The sequence below is a fragment of the Dysidea avara genome, chromosome 8, assembly GCF_963678975.1.
Source record: "Dysidea avara chromosome 8, odDysAvar1.4, whole genome shotgun sequence".
Lineage (NCBI taxonomy): Eukaryota > Metazoa > Porifera > Demospongiae > Dictyoceratida > Dysideidae > Dysidea > Dysidea avara.
The window spans coordinates 23,656,953-23,682,274 of NC_089279.1; the positions used below are offsets into that span (position 1 = coordinate 23,656,953).

General features: G+C 38.7%; 1 protein-coding gene across 2 annotated transcripts; it reads left to right on the forward strand.

Moving 5' to 3' along the window:
• Positions 1 to 263: 263 nt before the first annotated feature.
• LOC136265200 (uncharacterized) lies at positions 264 to 13,790 on the forward strand. 2 transcript variants are annotated; one of them, XM_066060040.1, is made up of 13 exons: positions 264 to 370; positions 425 to 993; positions 1,471 to 1,644; positions 4,105 to 4,236; positions 4,536 to 4,631; positions 4,926 to 5,037; positions 5,098 to 5,172; positions 5,577 to 5,731; positions 6,488 to 6,585; positions 7,608 to 7,733; positions 10,847 to 12,004; positions 12,461 to 12,497; positions 12,691 to 13,790. In XM_066060040.1, exons 2-13 carry the CDS (start codon positions 469 to 471, stop codon positions 13,558 to 13,560), a joined length of 3,558 nt encoding a protein of 1,185 aa, XP_065916112.1. In that variant the 5' UTR covers positions 264 to 370; positions 425 to 468; the 3' UTR covers positions 13,561 to 13,790. The 2 variants fall into 2 exon arrangements, with proteins under 2 accessions (XP_065916112.1, XP_065916111.1); XM_066060039.1 differs by having other exon boundaries at positions 270 to 993.
• The last annotated feature ends 11,532 nt before the right edge of the window (positions 13,791 to 25,322 follow it).

The window sequence follows — 25,322 nt, forward strand, 5'->3', positions numbered from 1 at the left end:
CTTTACTTGTCGCTTACAGTTGTAATACGCATCTCTCCATGAACAGTGAGTTCCAAAGGAGAACAAAAAGAATCGATTGTGGGTGGACATACCGAGTGACTTACAACAACATCTCCAATTCTCAGTACACAACAAAGTCGCATTATTCCACGCTTTACAAACAATCTGTACTTGCAAAAAATCTTTGGGTGGAAGATAACCGAAAATTAATCCAAGCACCTCTACTGGCAGCATCACGTGCGCTCAGTATTGTGTAAATAAAATGTCACTCCCACGTTCAAGTGACACTCACAAGGATTTGTAGGTAATTAGTGTAGCGTTAGTCAAAGGTCTGTTATTCACTTTAGGACTCAAGTGATTTTAAAAATAGGTAAACAATGTATTTATGCTAGTAAGTTAGAGTAGCGTGTAGTATTAATTACAGTCGGCTTAAGAGTTGTTTCATATTTGGTGAGCGTGTATTGGAACATGTCGGATAATTTTCTGAGACGACTAAAGAACGTATCCCTTATTGATGGACTGGAGAAGAGGGTGAATGACCTAGAAAGCAGTCTACAAGCAGTACCATGCCTTGTGAGCGAGTTAATACGTTGTTTGGACCGTTTCTTGAAGCTTAATGCTGAATTAGCAACCTGTTTTGAATCAATCTTCATTGATACTTCGCTAGACAAACTAGTTACACATTTTAAACAAGCCCAGGAGAGTGTTATATTATCAGTTAGTCATTTTATGAATGTTTCGTCATGCAAGTCATTGGAAAACCTTAAAGGCAACATTGAAGAAGTAAAGTCGCGCAGGGAGACTTATTGTACGTCTTTTAATGAGTACAAGAAATGTCAGAAGGCATTTGATACCACATGTAAGGATCGGCGCTATTCAACAAAAGTTCTTGAGAATGCCCAACAAGCATTAACAACTGCAGGAGACCAATTCAGCAGGCAAGACTCACAAATGTCAGAAGTTCTAGAAAAGCTTGCAAGTACCTCAATGGAAGTGAGTGTAAAAAATGTATAGTGGAAATTGTATTAGAAATTAAGATACAATTCAATATGATTTGTCTACTTTTGTTATCCAAATTACTAGGACACCTTTTATGCTATGCATTAGCAGAGTAGCAGCCTGGACTAATGAAAGAAACTGTTTTTATGTTGCATTGAATGGGTGCAAACTGCACCTTATATTAACCACTGTTATTAAACTAATTCTATTCAATAGATCATTTAATTTTACACTTGTTAGTTTTCTATTGCAATTCAGCTAGTTGGTCACTTTTCATGTGTGGTAAGTGTCAGTAGAATTAGTGGCATCTTAAATAGCAGATGTGTGCATACAACATTTTGACCACTGTTATGTGCCCCGAGTCCCCTCATGGCTTCAGTTTGTGTACTTGTATACATACAAGAGGCCAAAGAAATTAGCTTGGTTTAATCAAAGTACAATATTGGTATTGATGTCATGTTTTAATTACAGATTGCTGGCCCAGTGTTTTTTACATTGGTTGAAGGGCAATTTCGATTGGTGCAACATTTGTCTGGTGTTTTGGCTCCTTTCAGTGGTTCAAGTGAGGCTGGGAGGTTGTCTACAGCTCCACCAACTCATCCTGCGCTCAGTGAAGCAGTTGCTGAATGGCTGTCAGCCCATCATGTATGTTAACATTGTGTGTGTGCATGTGTGTGGTGTATATGTGTCAGGGTATATATATATATACATTTTTGAACTTTTGAACACTGTGTACATTTGTGTGTGAATTACATTTTTCCATGGTGTACACCTACCTGTAAGTTTTCAAGCATGTTTTAATGTCTCAATGTGGTATGATGTTATGAGAGAAACCTGTTTGTGTGAATCCATCTGTGTCGACCACTAGTATGCATGGATAATAATTGTAAATAGTCTACCACATGCAGTTGTATTTGTATTGCAATGCCAACTATATGCCAGCTATACCAGCGCTCAATGTCTTTGACAATGACTTTAAGCTTGGATGAGAACCTTGGGAGCTTTGGTCTGAGCAGTTTTTGCTTAGTATAAGTTCTGAGTTATAAAAAGGTTTTGTTGCTACGTGGTACTGTGTTTAACAAAGCATGTGTGAAAGTAGGTGATTGGTATTATATGTAGGCTTCAAGTGATTTGGCCGTTCCTCTTTGATGTGTTTTGTGAGAAATTGTTTACAACAATGTATCTCAAATGTGCTCCCACTAACCTCCCACTTCCCAACACATTCCGTAGAGCTGGTCTATGTATGTTCGTTGGGCAGGGTCTGTGGGAGCTGGTGCATTCCTGTGGCTGCTCTGTGCAGCTCCAGTTTGAAATGACATCTCTAGAGTATTCAGTTTGTGGTTTTCTTATTTGCCTTGTGCTGTAATCTGAGATGTCTAAATAGCCAGTGTTCAATGGGATACTGTATTCTAGGCATTGTTAGGCTGCATATATCGTGTAACAATTTGTCCTGTGTGTTAATCCAATAAAACCCAAGCATTTTCCTATTAAAGATGTACAGTGTATTAAACATGAATCTTGTTTTTTTCACTGTTTACTTTCCATCAAGATTTCGTGACGTTACGTACATTTTTTTGTTAAATTACGTGACACTTTTAGGTTGTTAACAGAGGTAGGAGTATCGTTCAAATGGTGTGATGTAATTGTAGATCATGCAGTTTTGGTTCAAGTTTTGAATAGTTAGCATTCCTGTGTCAAGTACATTCAAATGCTTTCCTTGTAAGGCTGCACACATTGCAGTGTAGTTGTAGATTATAGGCCTCTATTTAAGTGGTTTAATTGACGGATAGCAAAATCTTTCTTTAACCTGGTTCTATGCTTAAGTGTGTAATTGTTTAACATTACCAAGATGTGTGCACAATAATGCTGTAACATGCTATTTAAATAGCTTCAAACAAAGTTCTCAAGTATTGCCTTGTGATTCCACCGAACGTGCATTAAAGCATTTGTCAAGGAATAAGTTTGTACATAAGACACTTTTGCTTTGTCAGTTTGTAGGGTAGGCACACCTTTTGCTTTTTAATGCATACACACTATGTACACATACTGTGTACAAGCACACAAGCGTGCACACACTATACATGCACACACAAAGGGGTAAAATGTTCACAGATATACATGGAGAGTTCATAATGTGGTTCATGGTAGTATACACATGCTTAACACACCCACACAGTGGCACATACATACTTGCACGTGTACACAGCACACACATGTGTATGCTGTGTAATACATTGCAATCATGCACATGTGTAGTGCATGAAAAATTCTGCTTGCACGTGTACAAGTAGGAGGTTCACTCATGTATTTATCAAATTCGTGTTACTAGTTTATGCAATCAATTTGGCTACTTTACAATTGCTTATTTGTACACAAAGCAATGCTGTAGCATACAATACTATTTAAGCATCATTGATCTTGGGTGGATGTACTTTTATTAGTCAATGCTACTGGGAGCTCTTTCATGCTAACCTACTGTCGCTCTGTCTTATAATGTTCCTAGCAAAGAAGCCTTTGGGGTTTTCTCAACTGCAATTGTTTTTGTTGTTTCTCCTTGTTGTCTCTAAATTGTGACATGCACAATCATGTATATGTAATGGTTTTCCCATACTTTCATACATGGTATATTGAACCACAAAACCTACCACTGTATTTTATGACATACAATATTAATGTGTTATGTTTGATGTTCAGGGTATATTGTAACCAATACTGTTGTGTTAGTACTATAGTGAATTAATTGGTACAGGCAATCTTCACATGTGAAATATGTAGGCTAGTAATAGCTTGTCTAGCTGATCTTGGTGCTCTGATTGCTTACATACTTCCTATAAATGTGTACACTCTGTAGACAGCATGTGTATGTGTTTGTAGTGAGTGTTTGTGTGTATAGAATGCATGCATGCATGCATGTATCTGTTTACAAAATTGCATGAGTGTGTGTGTGTGTGTGTGTGTGTGTGTGTGTGTGTGTGTGTGTGTGTGTGTGTGTGTGTGTGTGTGTGTGTGTGTGTGTGTGTGCAAAAGGAGTGTGTTTATAGTACATGTTGTGTGTAGTAGATCACAAGTCCATAATGTTCACATATGTGCTGTCATTTCCTACAGACTTCACATCAGTTGTTAACTACTGAAGGCCTAAACAGGACAGACTCACAGGCACTAGTGAGGTGCAGACAAGATGGTCTTGTCTCACAACTCAAAGCACAGCTAAACAGCAGAATTGATTCATTAATACAGGTATGTATGTGCAGTGTATGTGTGTAGCGTAGTGTGTATGTGTGTATAGTGTAGTGTGATGTATATCAATAGTTTTGTATCAAAACATTTTATAGTGAATTTTTTGTTGTATTTGTATCAGTATTCATAATTTAAAGTGTTTTATATGTAGTCTATACATTATTTGTTACATATTCAACGTAATATTACATAGTTCACTGAGAGTTTATCACATGTTATGATCAGGGTTGTTTCCCATATTCTACTTTGTAGATAATGCATACATGTCCTTGATGTTCGTGTGTGTGTGTGTATTTCAGAACTATTTGAGCGAGTTACGTAGTTCATCCACTCAGTCGTTCAACATGCTTGGAGGCTTCCAGTACAAGCCAGCCGTGATACAGTCAATTCTAAAGGTCAGTTTGTTATGCAAAAATACCGGCACCTTTTCTGTAAATCTTTTAAGGACTACGCTTTAGTTATACATAATATTTGCATACAGTGCAAGTGGAATCTTAACAGACCTTCTGGATTACATAAAACCTGCCAAAAGATTTTAATCCCGTATCCATACATTTTGCCTCTAAAAAGAAAGCATGTATATGTGGAATAATCTTTTACAGTAGACGTGTACTTTGGCTAATTAGGAAGTGTGGACAATCTTTTCCAATTATGTTGTTTAAAGTTTTAATTGTGACGTTATGTTACAGGAGTGCTGTACAAATGCTGAGGCTAAGGCTGCTGGTGCACCTGTACCTCTCACAGAGCCAGCCCAGGATGCTCAGATCATGCAAGATGTTCCCTACATGGTTCTCAGTGTTGGTAAGAGGAATACCCATATTGCATATTATACAATAGTTTGCGTTACCATTTTTTTCTCAGCATCTCGACAGCTTCGTGCAGCAACTAGTACAAGTAGTAGAGATTGCCTGGAGAATGTTAAAGAGAAACAGGCAAGTATTTATGACGGTGTATCAATTTTTATTGTTTTGAATACATACAAATGGTATACCATTACTGTTTGTTCAACCACACCAGCTACAAATATACTCTATAGTGATATCACAAGGTGTGCGTTCCTATCCCCAGGAGTTGTTGCAGTCTCTGTACTGTGGAAACTCTATACCCTTCATTGTACTATAACCCCATAGTAGGGCTGTCTCCAGTAGTCATATCTCAGTCATGAGATAAGCTTGTCACTTTACCTGACTATCAGGACTCCCACACTGTACAAGAATTCATATTACATGACATAGATCTAGTCCTTTTATCTGTGTGTTGTTGTCTGTATTTGTATATTTTATTTTCTTTGTACAATGTTATTGTACATATGCCAATTATGGGTTTTTATTTTTAGGAAGCTATCTATGAGTTGATATCAGAAATGACCAGTGAGGTTGTGTCCATGGATGCCCTGGAGGCATTCTCTCGTCAGATTTTACTGGAGTTATGCAGCACCGTCACTCTTTCAGCCTCCCGTACAGCTGTACAGCTGATCTTCGGCAAAGCCAACTTGGTATGAGAATGCTAGACGCAGCAGATACACAACCTTAATGACATACATAACCTTAATGACATACATTAGTATGTACTTGCCATGTACTTGCCTGGCGACATTTTTCAGCTTGCAAAACTGTGTGTGGCCTGCATGTGTAGTATCAGTTTTCATAACTATCATTGGTTGGTTTACAGATGTATCTATTCGTGTAAAAGCGTAGGCTCGTGTTTACGTTAGGATAACTGTAACCATTTTCATTGTTGTCAGAGAAGGGAGTGTCTCTACACAAAGACCAGTTTAACACAGTATCACTTTAGCACACATAATATTATGTCTGTGTACAGCCTGAGCTAACTCATTTACACTATTACAATCATCTGTTAACACCAATGGCAAGTAACACATGTCATCATGAGGCATGATGAGGTAACAAGCTTTTGTGGATGCTCCCTACCTTTGCTCCCTACTGTCACTCCCTTGTCATTAAGGAGAAGCTATATAACATCAAACAAACTGATAGTGTTGAAGCCTACCTAAGATTACCTGTTCTCTAAACTTGCTGATCTGTGACATTACTGTTAGCCAGACATGTAGATGACTCCCTTCTAGACAAGTGGTTTAGTTTAGTTTGTTTAAATAGGGAGGATTTCAGTTATTGTAGGTGTAGTAAAATCATCTTTTCTGTAGAGAAAGCAACTGTCACAAGTAGAGTATAGTAGAATTTGCTATGAAGTTATGTATGTACTAGTAAAGTGTACTTAACCTTTTTTATAGGTTGCAGTGTGCCCTAGTCAGAATCCCAATGATGTAGCTCCTGTTGTGGTTGATTCTGCTGGTAATGGAATAGTGAAGATTGTTACTAGCTCATCCTGGTATGTGTATATTGTAGTGTGCAAGTGCATATGTGTAGTGTGTGTACCCATTGATGTTTCACCTGGGTGGGCTGTTTCCCTAGTTGACACGATGTCTCCAGGCTTCCATTTATATAGCTGGCAATGTGCTGATTCACTGGGTAGGCATGACTGAGCTAGCATGGTAGACAAAGGCTTTACTTTGTGTGTTGTAACTGCTAATAGAAGGCTATCCTTATTACTCCACATATTGATTCTGGCTTGAGGTACAAATTAGGTCCCTTATATGGAGGCTACTCTATAAGTATCGTATCTTTGTGATAAGCGTCCTCCAAGAACAGGTACAATTGTGTAGTGATTATTATTTCAATGGGATGATGAATAGAAGGAAGCTACAGTTAACTATATTGACTTTTGTGCAGAGTGTTTTATGTTATGTGACAATAGAATGAAATCCTGCCTTGGAAGAAAAATCACTTCTTGTTTTTGGGCTTGGCTTTGCTCCCTCTTGTTTTGGTCATTGTGTTGTAATATTAGCTGACCTGTATTTGTCCTGCAATGGTTGATGTAATAGTATACTCCCCCTGTAGATTGTCTGAGGCCTCACAAGTTTACCAATACCCTACGGCTATACAGTCTACTAGTGTATCTACATTATTGCAAAATTGGTTTGTAGTTGAGTTGCCATGCACATAATATGTAGAAGGCCAGGAGCAAGCTAGGAAAATTTAAGTACATAAAACTCTCCAACTTCTTCTATCTGTTTCACAAGCTTATTTTGGCAGATCATACACATAGATCTTCATGCATAAAACTGTTGTAGCAAGTTAGCTAAGCCAAACTTTTTGGTATCAGTTGTCCTGATATCTGTGGGAAGCCGTGAGAGTAGCACATGTTTGAAGCATACTATGGATTCCCCAGGTAGTATGGCTGCCTATTAGTTAGCAGACATTGTCCAAATAAGAACAGGAATAAGTGACAGTGTTTGGAAACAGTGTCTGTGTCATATGTTAGATGTTGTGCCATATTTGTCAACACACTAGGTGGCTGGTGGAGGATTTCATGTCACTGTTGCCACTACGAATGGCTCCAAAGACACTGACTCCTCTTGGAGTGGTGGATGTGACATATACACAAGAACTGAGTCTGATAAACTTTGTGGAGAACAGGTGTGTGTTTCTGATAGTTCTTGTGTGTCAACTAATTTAATGTGGAAATCAACGTGCAATAAATGTGACTGTCTCTGGGAAAACCGGTCTTATCGCCCATTTAAAAGTATCGAGAAACGTCGGTTTTAAATATTCTGTGTGTTGTAGCTGGCCAATGGTGGTAGCTACGCATACCAAATTTTCACACGTTTCACAACAATTTCTTACCTTCCTGATCATCCACTGAAGAAGTAGTCAACAGCTAAGTTTCCCGCCATTTTAGATAGTTTTTAAACCGAGGTTGTCTGTATCAGGCGAGCTCCAGAAGGGTGGGAGGCGGGGGCCCTGGAAGGCGGGCAAGATGGTGTTCAAAAATTGAAAAGAGACGTGCTGGGATGAATTAGGCCAAGTCATAGGCCATTCAGGGCTCCGAACTGGCTAAAATGAAAGGAAATTTACAGCACAGGTCATTGTCCAACACCACAGAGCTGTACAGCCACACACAGCCATCTCCTGGTTGGCCAGGGCTCCATCAAGACCCCAGACCACTCGTACGGCTCACCACTGTGCTCTAGAAAAGCAGCCAGCAAAAGCAGACCACTTTACTCTGGTCGACTGTGGCAGTGAAACTTGATAGTGCATTCATTAAGCTTTGTGTTTGTGTGAAAAAATCAAACTTCCTGTCTTGGGCGATAAGAACGGTTTTCGTAGATCCAGTCACAAATATAGATTTTTTTAAAAGCAATTTGATTAGTTGAAATCTTATGGCTTCTTTTGTTTTTGTTGTCACTTAGGAACTATTAGAACCTCTGTAGTGGGTGGGTGTGCGTGTGTGTGTGTGTGTGTGTGTGTGCATGTACTGTGAATGTGTGTCTGTGATAGAATCAATACTTAAATTGGAAACAAAAGTTACTGTGTGGTCAACTACTGCCTGTTAGTTATTCAGGTACTAACTAGTGACAGACTGATGTGTATTTCTAGCATTGTGTGTGCATGTAGCATGCCAGCTGTCAGTTAGTAGTGATTTCCAAATTTTACTTGTATTGGTCTTATTTACCTGTAAATACAAATACGAGTTCATAAGTCTGGATGTTAAGTGTATGCTATTTATTAAACTCATTTTTTGTACGCAAGCAAATGAACACAAAGCTCCAATGCAAGGTAGGCCTGTACCAATACCACATTTTACAGCCGATACCGATATCCGATATTTATTGTCTATTTCCGATACAGGTCTAATAAACCGATATTTAAAAATTGTAACTGATATGTATTATTGTGAGATATAGCATAATAAGATTACGTAGCATAATCACTATGGCTGTGTTGAATTTGCTAAAATTCCTAACCAATGATTATTCACAAAGTGTTTCATCCAAGCTTATCTGTTTTTGGTCAGTATGTCAGAACAGTATCACACAACAAATATGTATTACCAAAAAAGTGGTACAAAAAACCCTCAAAAACGAAAAAAAAAAAAAATTTTTAAAAAAAAAACGGGAAAAAAAAAGGCATTTCCACTTTGAACCCAAAGCCACTCTCACTGAAGTCCAGGATCTTACCACTAGTGCACGAAATCACTTACACAAGGTAGGAGCTTTTACTAGTACTTATAGTGCTTTTACTAGTACTTACACTACTCAAGTGAAGTATCTGTACTATAGACTTGCAATTGACCGATACCGATACTCATAATATCGGTATCGGTACAGCCCTAATACAAGTTGCAGGTATACAAGCTAGAGGTTAGTCAACTGTACAAGGCTCGAAATTTCACATGGTACAATAACATGGATTTCGCTATGCTTACAAAGGAAACTGTCTTCTGCATAATGGTACTCATGCTTCGCATGTATACGTGGTGACTGCAAATCATACTTAACAACAAAGTTTTTTATTACATGGGCTTAACAAATGTACGTAAATTATAATCATTCAACGGATGCACCTAACAACCAGACTCAATGAGTGGTTTCAGTAGAACCTGTAGAAGTGTAATTACATGTATTATATGATAATGAGGAACAAGCAGCTGTAAGCATAATTGTGTGTGTGGAAGTGTGCATGAACGTGTGTGTCTGTAATGCTCTATTTCAGCGATAAAAAGATACATGAATAATGCTCTATTTCAGCGATAAAAAGATACATGAATAATGGACAGCTATTACAGCATAGCTATGTGAGAAAATCCCTACATTGGCATGTTGCCACCATCTGTTCAATGCCAAAGTAGGGATTTTCCCACATAGCTATGTTGTATTAGCTGCCATCATTCGTGTCTCTTGTTTCATTGCTTTTTATTGCTAGAATCCTACTTCATTTTGAATTAATAATTTTAGCATAGCTATAATGTAATATACCTGTGGCTGTGACTGCTTTATTAGAGTATCTCACTGTTTATCTTGAGTGAGGTATGCAATGGATTAAGGGACATGGTTCAGTACCATGTCAAACTGCAACTAGGTCATTAAGGGGGTACGGTCGCTGTGCTCTGATGGTTAAGGGTGTATTGGAATGTTCTGCTTTTATAATTGATACTACAGGTAACTACTCCCTCCTACGGTAGCGTAAGTGCTTCAAATAGCTTTCTAGTACCTAAATATGCTCCTATTAGGAAAGTGTCGATATGGAAAATTAATTCCTGCATTTGTTTTTGTGTATGAAGAAGACAACCATGTAATTGAAGATGAAAGGCAAAGCGCAGAGGGCAGACACTCATCAGAACCAGAAAAGGCACATGCTACAGATAAGTTTGTTACTGTGGTGTAAAATGATGGCTGTGTGCTGCTTTGTCTGGCCTCAAGCCTTGCAACTATAATCGGGTTTTAGTAATGTTTTTTCAATATTCGACCTTCTGTAAGCATTTTTTTAAATACTGGATTTGATGTTAGATGCACTAAGACTTTTGTAAAAGTGACTTTTGTCATGTATGATAGTTCTATGATGGCCTTTCATGGCTGCCTTTTGGCGAACACCATTCATTTTAGGTGGGAACTCTACTAAACAGTAGTATCATTCTGTGTGATAGTGTATAAGTATCTCATGTATGTAGACTGAAACATGGCAAAAGAAATTCACAAATGTGTACAGAATAATGTTATACGTAAGTTATACTTGTGTTATCTCTTCTGTAGTGGCAACCTGGAGTTACCACAGATTGATGTGACCTACCGTGCCTCATCCAGTCCAGTCAGTTACCCTCCTGCAGCTGTTGCTGATGCAAAACCTCCACACCGTCGCAGCTGGACTAAAGTTGACGAGCTCAGGGCAATCACAGACGACATAGACAACAAATCAGACTGCAGTAACAAGACTGGATCAACCGTCATGAGCCGACGAAAGTATGACAGTTCTTATGGGAAGCAGATGACATCAAAATCAAGCTACTCATCAATGGGAATGGGAGGAGAAAACCTACACTACAGTCGTTCAATAGGCGGCAGCTCTGGTTCTATCAGTAGTGCAACTACCCTGACTGGCAAAATAAGACCAGAAACAGATGATATCTACTCAGTTATTCAGTCTGCCTCTCATACATCCTATCTCAATCCATCAAGGCTACAAGAGCACACTCAGTCTGAAGCAGAAAAGGTAGGCAGGGGGAGCTGGAAGCGTAGACAAAAAATGGAGGAGGAAGCTGTAAAGACACAAAGAGACTTGACCACCCAGTTGCCATTTCTTATGGGCCTTGATCACTCCAGTTCTGAAGATCTTGCACTACAAGAAGAGTATGCACGATCACGACGTTACAGTGACCAAGGCTGGAGCACAGGGTCATCACAGGAGGTTAATCAATCCTTAAGCAATAGCAGTCTTAATGACATTGAAGTTCCTGTATCTCGTAGTAGAGGCAGCTCATTCCATTCGGGAGAACATCACCTTCATGACACTGAATTAGACAGTAGGTCAATATTGAGATCATCGAGACCTGGATCAAAGAAGAAACCCGGTGAATCAGGTATATCCATTGACTCAGGGATCACCAGCAGTGACAACAGTCAAGAAAATGAGGTACCCACTTCTAGTTACCTTCCCAGGTTGGAGCCGAACCCAGAGAAAGAAAGTAGCAGTCGTGGAAGAACTAACACTTTACCCACCTCTCAGTATAACAGTTACTATGACACAAACCGTTACAATTCTGTACCTACACCAAATGCTGACAGCAGTTCAGATGAGCAAGAGGAAGGCTACCCTGATATGGTGCTAGACTACCGTCTGAAGATGACCGAAGAGAAATGGGACAAGATATTCTCTCAGTCAGACAGAGAGCAGAATTTACCACCGTTTCCACGGTCAGTTTTCATAACTGTAGTGTGGCCTAGGATTCAGTGTTTGTCTACAGTAAAATGTTGGCGGCTGAGAAATGTTTGTAGTGGCATTGATAGTGACATGACAAGGCTGTCATTGTTGTAGTCAGTTCTTCTTTGATTTCATAACTTCTCAACCTAGAAGGCCACACCTTTCTTCAGCTTGGCTTGTTATAAGTTTTCTCTTCACAAAATTGTTTGTGTGTTTGAAAGCACTTTGACTTTAAACGATTAGAATGTATTTCCTGTCCACTAAATCAACAACCAAGTTTTCAGTGGAGTACTGATGTCTGAGTACTTTAACTCTGGCATTCTGCACTTCAAGTATAAATGCTTAAATACATTAAAATATGTGAGCCCTTATTAAGGTGGTGTGAAGTGTAATATTCATGCACAAAGTTTTTAAAATTTAACTTACATGTGTTCTCATTACTTTTATAGTGTTCCTAGGGCAACTAGTGTTGAGAATGTTGGACCGGTGAGTCAATGGTGACGTAACACTGTTGTGTCATTTGTAAGTGTGGGTGTGTAGTATGTGCATACGTATGTGTGTAATGTGTGCATGCTTCTGTGTGTGTGTGTGCGCGCGCGCATGATGTGTGGTGTTTGTAGTGTAGTGAGGTGTATGTGTGGGTGTGTAACATTCAGAATTGGAATATTTGTTTTCACAGGATTTCGAAAATTCCCGATCCTTTGATCCATGGGGTTCCACACAAAGTTTGGATGCAGCTATTGATTTGCGGGAAGCAAGAGGTAATCGAGCCAACCAAATGGATGGCAGAGGATCAGAGCCTTTCATACATCACTCATTATCTCAGGATGCACCACCAATCCATCATCATCATCATCATCATCATCCACGTCAACTGTCAGACGCTGGTAACTACATGTTCCATTCACAAGAATCACTTGAGAATTACCCACTAGAAGACCAGGGGTTGCCTCCCAGTAGTATGGGTGGATTTGACCAGTTTGGACCACCACCCAGAGACTATCACCCTATAGGAAGGCCACATCGACATAAGGAGTTTTCACCATCACCTGCTCCACCAATGGACCCTGGTCTTGTTCCACCAAAGATGCCGTTTCATCCCAATCATCCGCCTCCTCCCAACCAATGGCAGATGCCCATGATGAACCATCGACCACCATTACCAAATCGTCCACCACCTCCATGGGAACAACCTGTTTTTAGACCAATCCCTCCAGGGTATGAGAGCCCCTCCCCTGGTCCATCACCTGGCCCGTCTCCTCGTGCTACGCCTCCTCCAACCCCACCCCCTCCAAATCACATGATGATGGGACCACCTCCAATTCCTCACCATCAAAGGCCTCACTCAGCTCCCATGAACAGGATCCCCATGGGGATGCCCCCTCCTAGACAGCCACCACCACCTCTTTGGAATCATGGAAACATGCCACCTCTTGCACCCCCTAGGGGAGGTCCCTTCACAGGACATCCTGGGCCTCCACCCCCACCACATGGACGATTCGGGCCACCTAGTTTCCAACATGACTGGGACGAGTGGCAGCAGAGATAACTACTTAAAGAGATCTGTTTTATAGTTATACATAATTAATTAGTTAGATAAATATATTATGTAATTTATGTATCGTATAAACAGTTGTACAATACTTTACTGCAATAACTGATAATCTTTATTCACTATTACCTGCATTTTGTGTACAGTATAGTTGTAAGGCATGTGTATTTTCTGTTGCATTTTTATTGTTATTTTAAAAATGTTTTGCATTGGCAAGTTGTGGAAGCTTCAAATGGGAATTCTATGTTAACAACACCCAGAATTAATTGTGAGGAGGCATGAATTTAGTCTTGTGATAAAGGCTCCAGCTGGCTGAAGCACTTCTGATATACTTGTGAGCAATTCTAGCCATGAAACAGTAGTAGTTAATGGTTCTTTATAGTGGTGTTCCCCAGGGCTCTGTTTTAGGCCTACTACTTTTTATTTTGCATGTTAACGACATTCCAGACAAAAGTAAAGTGGGAATGTCTGTTGATGCATTAAGATCTACTCAGTCATCAAGAGTATTGATGACGGCTTCAGATTACAATATGGCCTCAACCAGTTATAGCAAGCAAGGAATTGGTCTCGCCTTCACAAAATAAGAATGGCTCTGCTCATACACCCATTACCAATTGTCTATATAATATTATATTAAAGTCTGGATAGGCTGGAATGCCTTTGAGTGTGCCCATATCCGGATTGTTTCCAGAACTCATCTAACCACTGCTTGAATAATGCCATGGTGGGTGCAGTCACAACTGAGTTGGGTAGAGCATTCCAAAGGTTATCAATATTATTCTGTTTGAAAAAGAAGTGATGCTGAACTATACAACTTAAGCTGGTGGCTTCTGGTGATGTTTAAACTATTGAGTACGAAAAATTAATGTAGATGGCTCCAAGTCATAGTATCTTAGACGTCTACAGAAGAGTTTGTACAGGTGTTTTCACAAGATGATAGACCATAAATAAAAGGCCTGACACTTGCATTGGTGGCACATCTCTGAACTTTTTCTACATAGTATTAGGTCAGGTATGGGTTCCGAACTTGTACACAGTACTCCCAAGTGAGGTTGTACATAGTTATGTCTTGTATAAAAGTACAAACATATTGTTGGAGTTGATCTTAAAAGACCTGCTGATCAGATCAAGAACCTGAGAAGCCTTTACTGCAGCTCTCTAACAGTGTAAGGATGGTTTCAGATCACTTGTACACCAGATTCCAAGATCCTTCTCTTCAATGACCACTTCTAAATCAGTAGACCAGTTGGTAGTACCATAGACTATTTATTATCTGCCATAGTATATGTTGCTGGAAGTTATAGTTGCCAATTTGCATGACTACATTTAGCGAAAACAAAGTAATCACATGTTGGACCATCAAATCTGTCATTGTATATGTAGCCCTTGGTCGAGTAGAGAATTGATTAGTCTGAGGCTTGGTTTGCTATTTTCTTCACCAGCGAAAATATTTGGATGGGGAAAATTTGGCGAATTCATGTTTATTCACCAAATTTTAACAGCGCCAAAGTTTCCCTCCATACTGTAGCCCTATTTTCCCCCGCCCACGCACACCATGCAGTATGGTACTTATACATAGTACAGATCTGTATTTTCAACATAATTATTAGATGCTGAGTTAGTAATGTGATATCATTTACAATTGTAAGGTGGAACCTGTCATATAGTGACCACCTGTGTTAAGAGGCCACATTTCTATAAAGTTAACTTCAAGGCATAGAATGTACATAGTACAGTAAAATGCACTGCATACTTGTCAACATAAGATAGAACACTTGGCTAAAATGGTGCTAATGTCTATGGAATATGTAGCAATGAGAAACATCATTGCTATACTTGACCACATAATTATGGTGGTGGCAAGGGAAGCCTAGGAAAATATTACACAGAGTCTCTTGAGTACTAAAATGAGGAAGTCTGGTAGCTATAGTTTAGCTTTTAGCCATAACCCTGGCACTCAGTCATATCTCAAATGAAGCCAGATTGTCTGTGAGATATACATGCAATGGTAGGGACAATAGAGTGATAGAGTAAGAAATAGTTACAACATTGACTTTAGCTGTATTTACTCTCAGGGAGATAAACATCATAATTACATGTACAGAATATTATAATTACAAGGGGTGAGGAGTCTAGTCTCAGGGTTACCCAGCTACTATAAAAGTAATAATAACTGGAGTCCTGGCAAGACAATATAAATAAATAAATAAATTGTAGCTACTTATAAAACTAAACAAATATATATGGCATATCATGATCAACAGATCAACTACATCCCATGATACTCGAGAGTTAAGTATCCTGTATGAACAGGAGATTGTAGCACTGTGACAAGCTGCCTGCTGAAGTATGCAACAAATTGTACTTTTCAGTAGATGGGATACATTGTTAAGCTTTGTGACGGTCATATTGTGCACTAAGATAATACCTTCATTCTATTGTTGTACTTAATTACTTTAAGTACTATAAATTTCCCTGCCACACCCACTCATGGGATATGTGGCTGTGTACATGTGTGTAACCAAGAACTCACTGATATACTTTTATGTTTTATTGCTTTATTTAATAATGATGCATGGTTTCTCTTTTGTTGACAATGCATGTAGTCTTGGCTGTTCTATTAGAGTATTTGACTGTTATAATAGAGTATCTTATAAAGTGAAAGAGCTGAGGGCTTCAGCCTGCATATAACATGCCTGTACTACTCTTATTGTGAAAATGTACTCTACACTTATCACATAAATAAAGAAAATTTTGGCAATACCTCCTGGTGCTGACAATTAAGCCTTATTAGAACCTATGGTGTATTTGCAATGAATATTGTAAGTTTTTATGCAAAATTTGTAATGTATTATATTAATGTGGTTTATTAGACCATGCAGGAAACACATTCTCAAATTTCAGATTCTCATGTGAGTGGGAGGTCCATTTTTTATTGAAGAAGATGCTCCAACTAAACCACAGCAATAATATCCAGGCTAACTGTTACTATAAAGGGTAGCTAAAAACCTTGGTTTCTGTGCTGTAATGATAGTCAGCCTTCTCAGCATTAAAATTGCTATAGTATGTATGGAATTACACATGATCTTGCTCATTTGTAAAAACTAAAAATTCATTTCGTTCAAATGCCCAACACAATATTTATGGCCAATCAAAGTTTTCACCATCAGTGCATTTACTATGGGGAAACCATAAAAGTGTGGTATCCATTATGACCCTTTCCCAAACTTGTATTGGAGCCAAACCACATGCTGACACCTTTGATGTCACCACTAATCATCTGGTTGGCTGAAATGTTAGTTTTCTTGAGAAAAAATCCACCTTTTATTTTTAGCTGTTTTTCACGATCCAGCTCAACTTGTACATACTATACATATGTACATGTGATTGATAATCAAATTTGTGATCGTAGGGTGAAAAGTGATGAAGGCAAAGTTAACTAGTTTGACTTTTGCCATGCATATATATTATATATATATAGCTACATACCACTGGAATAAAAAACTCAAGTTCTAATATAATAATAATATATTAATGCATATTGATTATATTTTTGCTAATTGATAGTAGATAGAGACATGTAGACATAATGTTATAATCATTGCATTGTTTGCAGTCTTGGTTGTATGTATACTTGTAACTATATGTAAGGCCACTTATTATTAATTTTTGTGTTTAGCCTAAACTAATGTGGGTGAGTGTCTAAGGCTTACATGCACCTGACTGTTTTATTAGAGTTAGCTGAATCTATTAGAGTACATACTATTAACACTATCCACTATCTTAGGAAGTTAAAGGGGGTTAAAGCCCCTCCCCCACAGGGTTTATTTTAGGGCAGTGGGGAGCATTTCATCTCTTGAAAACTGCTTGTCCCCTCCTGAAATTTAAGGATTTATGATCTTGATTGTATTACAGTTTTGTTGTTTTACAACCAGCCATTTGACTAAATGTGCATTAAGGTTACGGTATATCTTGTGATAGTTATTTTCAGAAATGCTCCAACAGTTGACTAAAAGTCACTTCAAAAGTCATTTCCACATTCAATTTTGTGATAACTGTTTTCTAAAAACCTGGTCAATTGCCATTCCTAAGCTTCCTATCATTATAATCTAATCTTTTGATAGCTGTTTTTGACTGGAGGCCCCTAGCTAGCTACAGCATGCTATGCATGCTGATGAAAATCCAACCATTGCTATCACTTTGTTCTCTTTACCACATAGCTCCCCCCTCTTGGCTTTTATTTCTAAGCCTCCCCTGTCATCTTCACCTTGTCTAACCTGTCTTCCTTTATGCCTAGCTATGTAAACAATATACAATCATCAAATATATCGAGATGATGAAATAACGATGCATGATGTCATAATAGTGACTAGATTTAGGTGGTGGCATGGGATATAGCATTGTGGGAGGGTATCTGAAATATAAAAGCGACGACAAGTTAGTGGCCTTATGCAAGCAGGATGCTGTTGTCGTTATTGCTGCACAGAATAACAATAACACTTTATTACATTCCTGGCCTACAATAATATATTACCCACCATTTCCTGTCTCAGATGCAAACATAATGACATGCATAAATGACCTCGAGCTCAAGAACAGTTCAATGAGACTTTTCTTAAGCAGGTTATTATACATTTAATTAACCAGACTTTGCACAAAACTAGGGACAGTTTAGTCCTGGAATTTTGATGAAACTGTGACAATTGGAACAATGTTGTGTAAGCAGCTGATAGCTTCTTCCCTTTAGCTGTCAGTGGTCTACAAGCTTCTCAATAGTTCTCACTGTCTTCTCCAGTTCTCCATCTGTCTTTGACCTATCCGATTGTAGCAGCATCATTCGACTTATGCAGCCCTATTATGTTAAACTCTGCACAATTGACTGAGACTACGCAATGTAACTATCGACTACCAGCTTCAATTACCTTTATCACCCCCTCAGTAATAGCTCGACCCCTCAGTCATTACTGAGGGGTTGATAAAGGGTAAATGGAAAATCTATCCGTGTTCAGTATTATTTATCACTTGTGAATGTATGATACAATTTATATTAAGTGTATAATAGCCACACACTACCCACACCCACCAAAACTCAGATCATTCACATTATTAGAATGCAAGGTGCAACTGCTGCAAGTGTTATGATATACAAAGTATATTTTTTTCAATGTGGCCGATAATAAAGTGTAGTGCTTTGTTGCTACCACATGTGTCCTTGTCCACACTGCAGCAAGAGCATAAATTATTATATCAAGACACACGGTAGTGTGTCGTGCGACCCAAGAAGCCGGCGCGCCACACTGAGATATTTACAGGAAGAAAGTAAACGCGATTTTCACACCTTTGTAGCTCCGTGATTCCTTATCCGATTGAAACCAAAGTTGCTACAGAAGTGTCGGATAGGTAGGGGAGTCCACATTCCAAATTTGAAGAAAATCGCTCCATCCATTTCCGAGATACGATCGGCCAAAGTTTGGGTTTTTTTCTTCGTTTTTTCTTCTTCTACTTCTTCTTTTCGCACACTTTGCAAAATCCGCAATAAAACACGACTTCGTGCTCCAATCAGGCTGAAATTTGGCACACTTAAAGGGCTCATTAAGGCGAATCTCAGTACCACGTTTGGTAGGAATCCGATGAACATTCACCGAGTTATGACCGATTATTTGCGTAAAATAAGGTCGAAGGTTTGTCACGCCCACAGGGTGAACCGCTTGAAGGAATGAGCTGAAAATTGCTATGTAGATGGAGTAATTATCGTAGGAGTGCCTTTTTGTGGTTTGAAAGGAATCCAGTTAAAGACCATCGAGATATGACACAAAACCCAACCTGTGTCACAATTACGCGATCGATTTTTATGAATAAAAAAACTATTAGTTTTCACGCCTACTAGGCAAACCGCTTAGAGCAGTGAGCTGAAAATCGGTGTGAAGCTGGAATAATCATCATAGAAAGTCCTTGCAGTAGTACAGAAGAATCGGATTACAAACCACTGAGTTATGATTCCAAAGCCAACTACGTGTAACATATGCGAGATCGAGATACTCTAATAGAACAGTCACCCTAATAGAGCATTCAGCTAATTTATTTACTCCATTATAGAATTCTATTACATTGCAAGTTATTCTGTAGGGAGTTCAGCTGCAAACAGTTAATCTTATAGACAGTTCAGCAAGAAGCAAGTCACCCTATAGAGAGTTCAGCTACAGATATATCGCTGTAGTGATTCAGAAGAATCAGAACATTACAAGTCACACTGAAGAGAGTTCAGCTATAAACAAGTCATGCACCCTGTGGAGAGTTTGGCTACACTCTCTAGAGAGTTCAGCTACAAACAAGTCACTGTGGAGAGAGTTCAGCTACAAAGAAACTACCCTGTAGAGAGTTCATCTATACAAACAAGTTAACCTATGGAGACCAGCTGCAAACAAGTAACCCTGTAGAGATTTCAGCTACAGACAAGTCACTTTATAGTTTATACAATGTTCAGCTACAAGTAAGTCACTCTGTAGAGAATTCAGCTACATACAAGTCACTCTGTAGAGAATTTTGCTACAAACAAGTCACAGTGTAGAGAGTTCAGCAACCAAAACACCACATGTAAAGAGTTCAGCTATACAAACAAGTTACTCTGTAGAGAGAACAGCTAGAAACAAGAGAGAGCTCAGTTAGAAGAAGTTGCCCTGTAGAGATCTCAGCTGCAAAGAAACCCTGTAGAGAGATCAACTACAAACAAATCACCCTGCAGAGTGTTCAGCTATAAACAAATCACCCTGTAGAAAGTTCAGGTACATACAAATCACCCTATATAGAGTTCAGCTACAAAAAAAAATCACTCTGTAGAGAGTTTAGCTACAAAGAAACCATCCTGTAGAGAGTTCAGCTACAAACAAGTTACCCTACAGTAAAATCAGTTTGAAACAAGAGATTTCAGCTACAAACAATCAACCTGTAGAGAGTTCAGCTATGAACAGATCACCCTGTAGAGAGTTCAGCTATACAAGTCACCCTGTAGAGAGATCAGCTAGAAGAAGTCACCGTCTACAGAGATCAGCTAGAAGCAAGTCACCTTGTAGAGAGTTCAGTGACAAAGAAACAATCCTGTAGAGAGTTCAGCTACAAACCAATCACCCTGTAGAGAGTTCAGCTACAAATAAATCACCCTGTAAAGAGATCAGCTACAAACAAATCACCTTGCAGTGAGTTCAGCTACAAACAAATTACCCTGTAGAGAGATCAGCTACAAACAAAACACTGTGTAGAGACTTCAGCTACAAACAAATCAACCTGTAGAGATTTCAGTTACAAACAAATCACCGACTGTAGAGAGATCAGCTACAACCAAATCACCCTGTATAGAGAGATCAGCTACAACCAAATCACCCTGTAGAGAGATCAGCTACAAACAATTCACCCTCTGGAGAGAGTTAAGCTACAAACACACCACCCTGTAGAGAGATCAGCTACAAACAAATCACCTTGCAGTGAGTTCAGCTACAAACAAATTACCCTGTAGAGAGATCAGCTACAAACAAAACACGGTATAGAGACTTCAGTTACAAACAAATCAACATGTAGAGATTTCAGTTACAAACAAACCACCCACTGTAGAGAGATCAGCTACAACCAAATCACCCTGTAGAGAGATCAGCTACAAACAATCACCCTGTAGAGAGATCAGCTACAAGCAAATCACCCTGTAGAGAGTTCAGTTACAAACACATCACCCTGTAGAGAGATCAGCTACAAACAAATCACCTTGCAGTGAGTTCAGCTACAAACAAATTACCCTGTAGAGAGATCAGCTACAAACAAAATACCGTGTAGAGACTTCAGCTACAAACAAATCAACAGTGTTGGGCAAGTTACTTTTTACAAGTAACTAGTTACATATTACATATTACTTGCAGCTGAACTATTTAGTTACAGTTACATATTACCCATAAAAATAAAGTAACTGTAATAATATTACATATTATATTACTTTGTGTCCATAGCCTTAAGCTGTCACGTGTGAAACTACCACCTTATCACGTGACACGATTGCGTTGTTGGACAATGTGCAAGTCTTGATATAAGTAAGTAGCTGGTGAATAAGCCTCACTTAGTAGGCTTCATTACTTCGTTGTGGCTAGGCGTTACTCAGTGGGTTACTAACGAGATTAGTAACTTCGTTACTTTAGTAATAATATTACGTAATATTAGATTCGTTACAGTAACTATATTACTTAGGTAACGCGTTACATTTGCAAGTAAAGTAACTTGAGTTATATTACCTATTTTTATAGAGTATTTCGTTATATTACTTTGTTACCACAAAAGTAATAATATTATGTAACGCGTTACATAAGTAGCGCGTTACTCCCAACACTGCAAATCAACCTGTAGAGATTTCAGTTACAAACAAATCACCCACTGTAAAGAGATCAGCTACAACCAAATCACCCTGTAGAGAGATCAGCTACAAACAACCACCCTGCAGAGAGATCAGCTACAAACAAATCACCCTGTAGAGAGTTCAGTTACAAACACATCACCCTGTAGAGAGATCAGCTACAAACAAATCACCTTGCAGTGAGTTCAGCTACAAACAAATTACCCTGTAGAGAGATCAGCTACAAACAAAATACCTTGCAGTAAGTTCAGCTACAAACAAATCAACCTGTAGAGATTTCAGTTACAAACAAATCACCCACTGTAGAGAGAGCAGCTACAACCTAAATCACCCTGTAGAGAGATCAGCTACAAACAAATCACCCTGTAGAGAGTTCAGTTACAAACACATCACCCTGTAGAGAGATCAGCTACAAACAAATCACCCTGTAGAGAGATCAGCTACAAACAATCACCCTGTAGAGAGATCAGCTACAAACAAATCACCCTGTAGAGAGTTCAGCTACAAACAAATCAACCTGTAGAGAGATCAGCTATATAGACACTAGACACAATATAGGGAATTCATGATCAGTTACAAGCAAATCACCCTGTAGAGAGTTCAGTTACAAACACATCACCCTGTAGAGAGATCAGCTACAAACAAATCACCTTGCAGTGAGTTCAGCTACAAACAAATTACCCTGTAGAGAAATCAGCTACAAACAAATCACCTTGTAGAGAGTTCACTTACAAACAAATCTACCCATAGAGATATCAGTTACAAAAAAATCACCCCCTGTAGAGAGATCAGATCACCCTGTAGAGAGTTCAGCTGCAAACAAATCACCCTGTAGAAAGTTCAGGTATAAAAAAATCACCCTATAGATAGTTTTGATACAAACAAATCACCCTGTAAAACATTCAGCAAGATAACAGTCACCCTGCAGAGACATCAGGTTACCCTATAGAGAGGTCAGCTAGAAGAAGTCACCTTGTAGAGAGTTCAGCAACAAAGAACCCACTCTGTAGAGAGTTCAACTAGAAACTAGTTACCCTATGCAGAGATCAGCTATATGTAGAAACAAGTCATCCTGTAGAGAATTCTGCTACAAACAAATCACCCTGTAGAGATTTCAGCTACAAACAAATCACCCTGTAGAGTGTTCAGCTAGATAAAAATCACCCTACAGAGAGATCAGGTCACCCTATAGAAAGACCAGCTAGAAGAAGTGATCTTGTAGAGAGTTCAGCTACAAAGAACCCACTCTGTAGAGAGTTCAGCTAGAAATAAGTTACCCTATAGAGAGATCAGCTAGAAACAAGTCACCCTGTAGAGATTTCAGTTACAAACAGATCATCCTGTAGATAGTTCAGCTAGATTACAAGCAGTGTTGGGAGTAACGCGTTACATAAGTAACGCGTTACGTAATATTATTACTTTTGTGGTATCTAAGTAATATAACGAAATACGCTATAAAAACAGGTAATATAACGCAAGTTACTTTACTTACAAATGTAACGCGTCACCTAGTAATATAGTTACTGTAACGAGTCTAATATTACGTAATATTATTACTATAAGTAGGCATTCCAGTATCCGAGATTTTTTAATAAAAAAAATTCTCCGTATACCGTATAGCGGGTTATTTTCGAAACAGAAAATTTCGCACAAGGAGCAAAATCTGAATTTCGACGGATTTTAATTTCGAAGAGTGTTTATTTCGAAGTCCGGATGGATTTCAAATAAACGGAAATTCATATCACAAATCATGAATGTTTGCCAAAAACTGACTTACTGATGGAATAACCCCCATCCCTGTGCACTGGAGAGAAGACTGAGGGAGTTTCGAGTGGAATAAATTCACTGGCTCGCATGCTCGATCGTAGCTAGCATAGATTATAAAGCAGACGGCATCAATTCCCATTCTGGATCACCTGTTTTCTGGTTATTGGCACAGTGATACAGTTTACCCATTATCATCTGTAGTACTGAGCCAAAACTCGAGGAATACACAAGCGAACCACCGAAAGTTGGATCATTGCTTTCACTTGTGGGAATTTATTTTCGAAGAACAACCGGGCATGGGAATTTATTTTCGAAGAGAAGGGCCTCTTCGAAATATCCGAAAATAAAAACCTTTCGAAAATTACCAGCTATACGGTATTCCCCAATAGAACCCTGGCACAAAATAACAACTCGTGTTTAAACTTGGGATTGCTCCGTCGTCCGAGCTCCAATGAGGATGAAAATCGCTGTGGGGTTTTTCCACACGTTGATCATCATGAAAATCTTAGTTTTATCGTGCGCGTTACATATAAGTAAGTTTTGTGTTGTTTTGTAATCTTTTCAAGCCATGCAATGTATGCAGACTGAGTACTTTAAAACTTTTAAAAACGTACTGTTGGGTGGAAGGTAGTCACTGGTGCTTACTTTAAAGTGCGTAGTTACTTCGCTCGGATTAGCGATTTTCAGCTCCAGAGCAATTTTCTGATGGCTGTATCATCAGCTCAAAAGTATAAACCACTTCAAAGTCTGTATAACAATGCCATAATTGAAACCACAACTCCACCTTAAGTATTGTTGCACCTCCACTGTAGTTGTTTACCTTTATAAGTTGTTAACTTGGTGTTTTTATTTACCTGAGATAGCCAATCACCTATAAATATACACCATTATATTGAGAAGTGTGCAGTAGGTGAAACTGCATATTTGCTCACCACAAAGCATACAAAGATCACTGAGATCCGATATGATCTGAAGTTATTCTCATTACATGTACAAACTTGCAGCTAAAAACAACTGCAGTTTCAAGATAGTCCAGATTGCTAGATGGCTTCCTGATTCAATTGTGCCATATTTCCCTTTAAAATGTATGGGGAGCCCTGGAGAAAAAATGTACCTTTTTTCAGTTTTTAAGCCGGCACTGTGCATGCCAAAGTAGCTAATTCCAACCCAACAAACTATATGTTTCTGAGATCGGCAATCAATACTCTATCTATTGAGTATATAAAAAACCCATTTTCCCAAAATTTAAAAATTGGGCTGGAATGCCTACTATAAGTAACGAAGTTACTAATCTCGTTAGTTATCCTCTGAGTAACGCTTAACCACAACGAAGTAACGAAGCCTAATGAATGAAGCTTATTCACCAGTTTCTTACTTATAACCAAGATTTGCACATTGTCCAACAACGCAATCATGTCACGTGATAAAGTGGTAGTTTCACACGTGACAGCTTAAGGCTGTGGACACAAAGTAATATAATATGTAATATTATTATAGTTGCTTTATTTTATGGGTAATATGTAACTGTAACTAAATAGTTCAGTTGTAAGTAATATGTAATATGTAACTAGTTACTTTTACAAAGTAACTTGCCCAACACTGA

What these genes read in the sequence shown, in the direction of transcription:
- LOC136265200 (XM_066060040.1), top strand. Translation starts at nt 469, where the DNA reads ATGTCGGATAATTTTCTGAGACGACTAAAGAACGTATCCCTTATTGAT. An exon ending in AATGGCTGTCAGCCCATCAT is followed by an intron (nt 1,645 to 4,104) that starts GTATGTTAACAT and finishes CATTTCCTACAG; the next exon opens with ACTTCACATCAGTTGTTAAC. An exon ending in TCTTCGGCAAAGCCAACTTG is followed by an intron (nt 5,732 to 6,487) that starts GTATGAGAATGC and finishes CCTTTTTTATAG; the next exon opens with GTTGCAGTGTGCCCTAGTCA.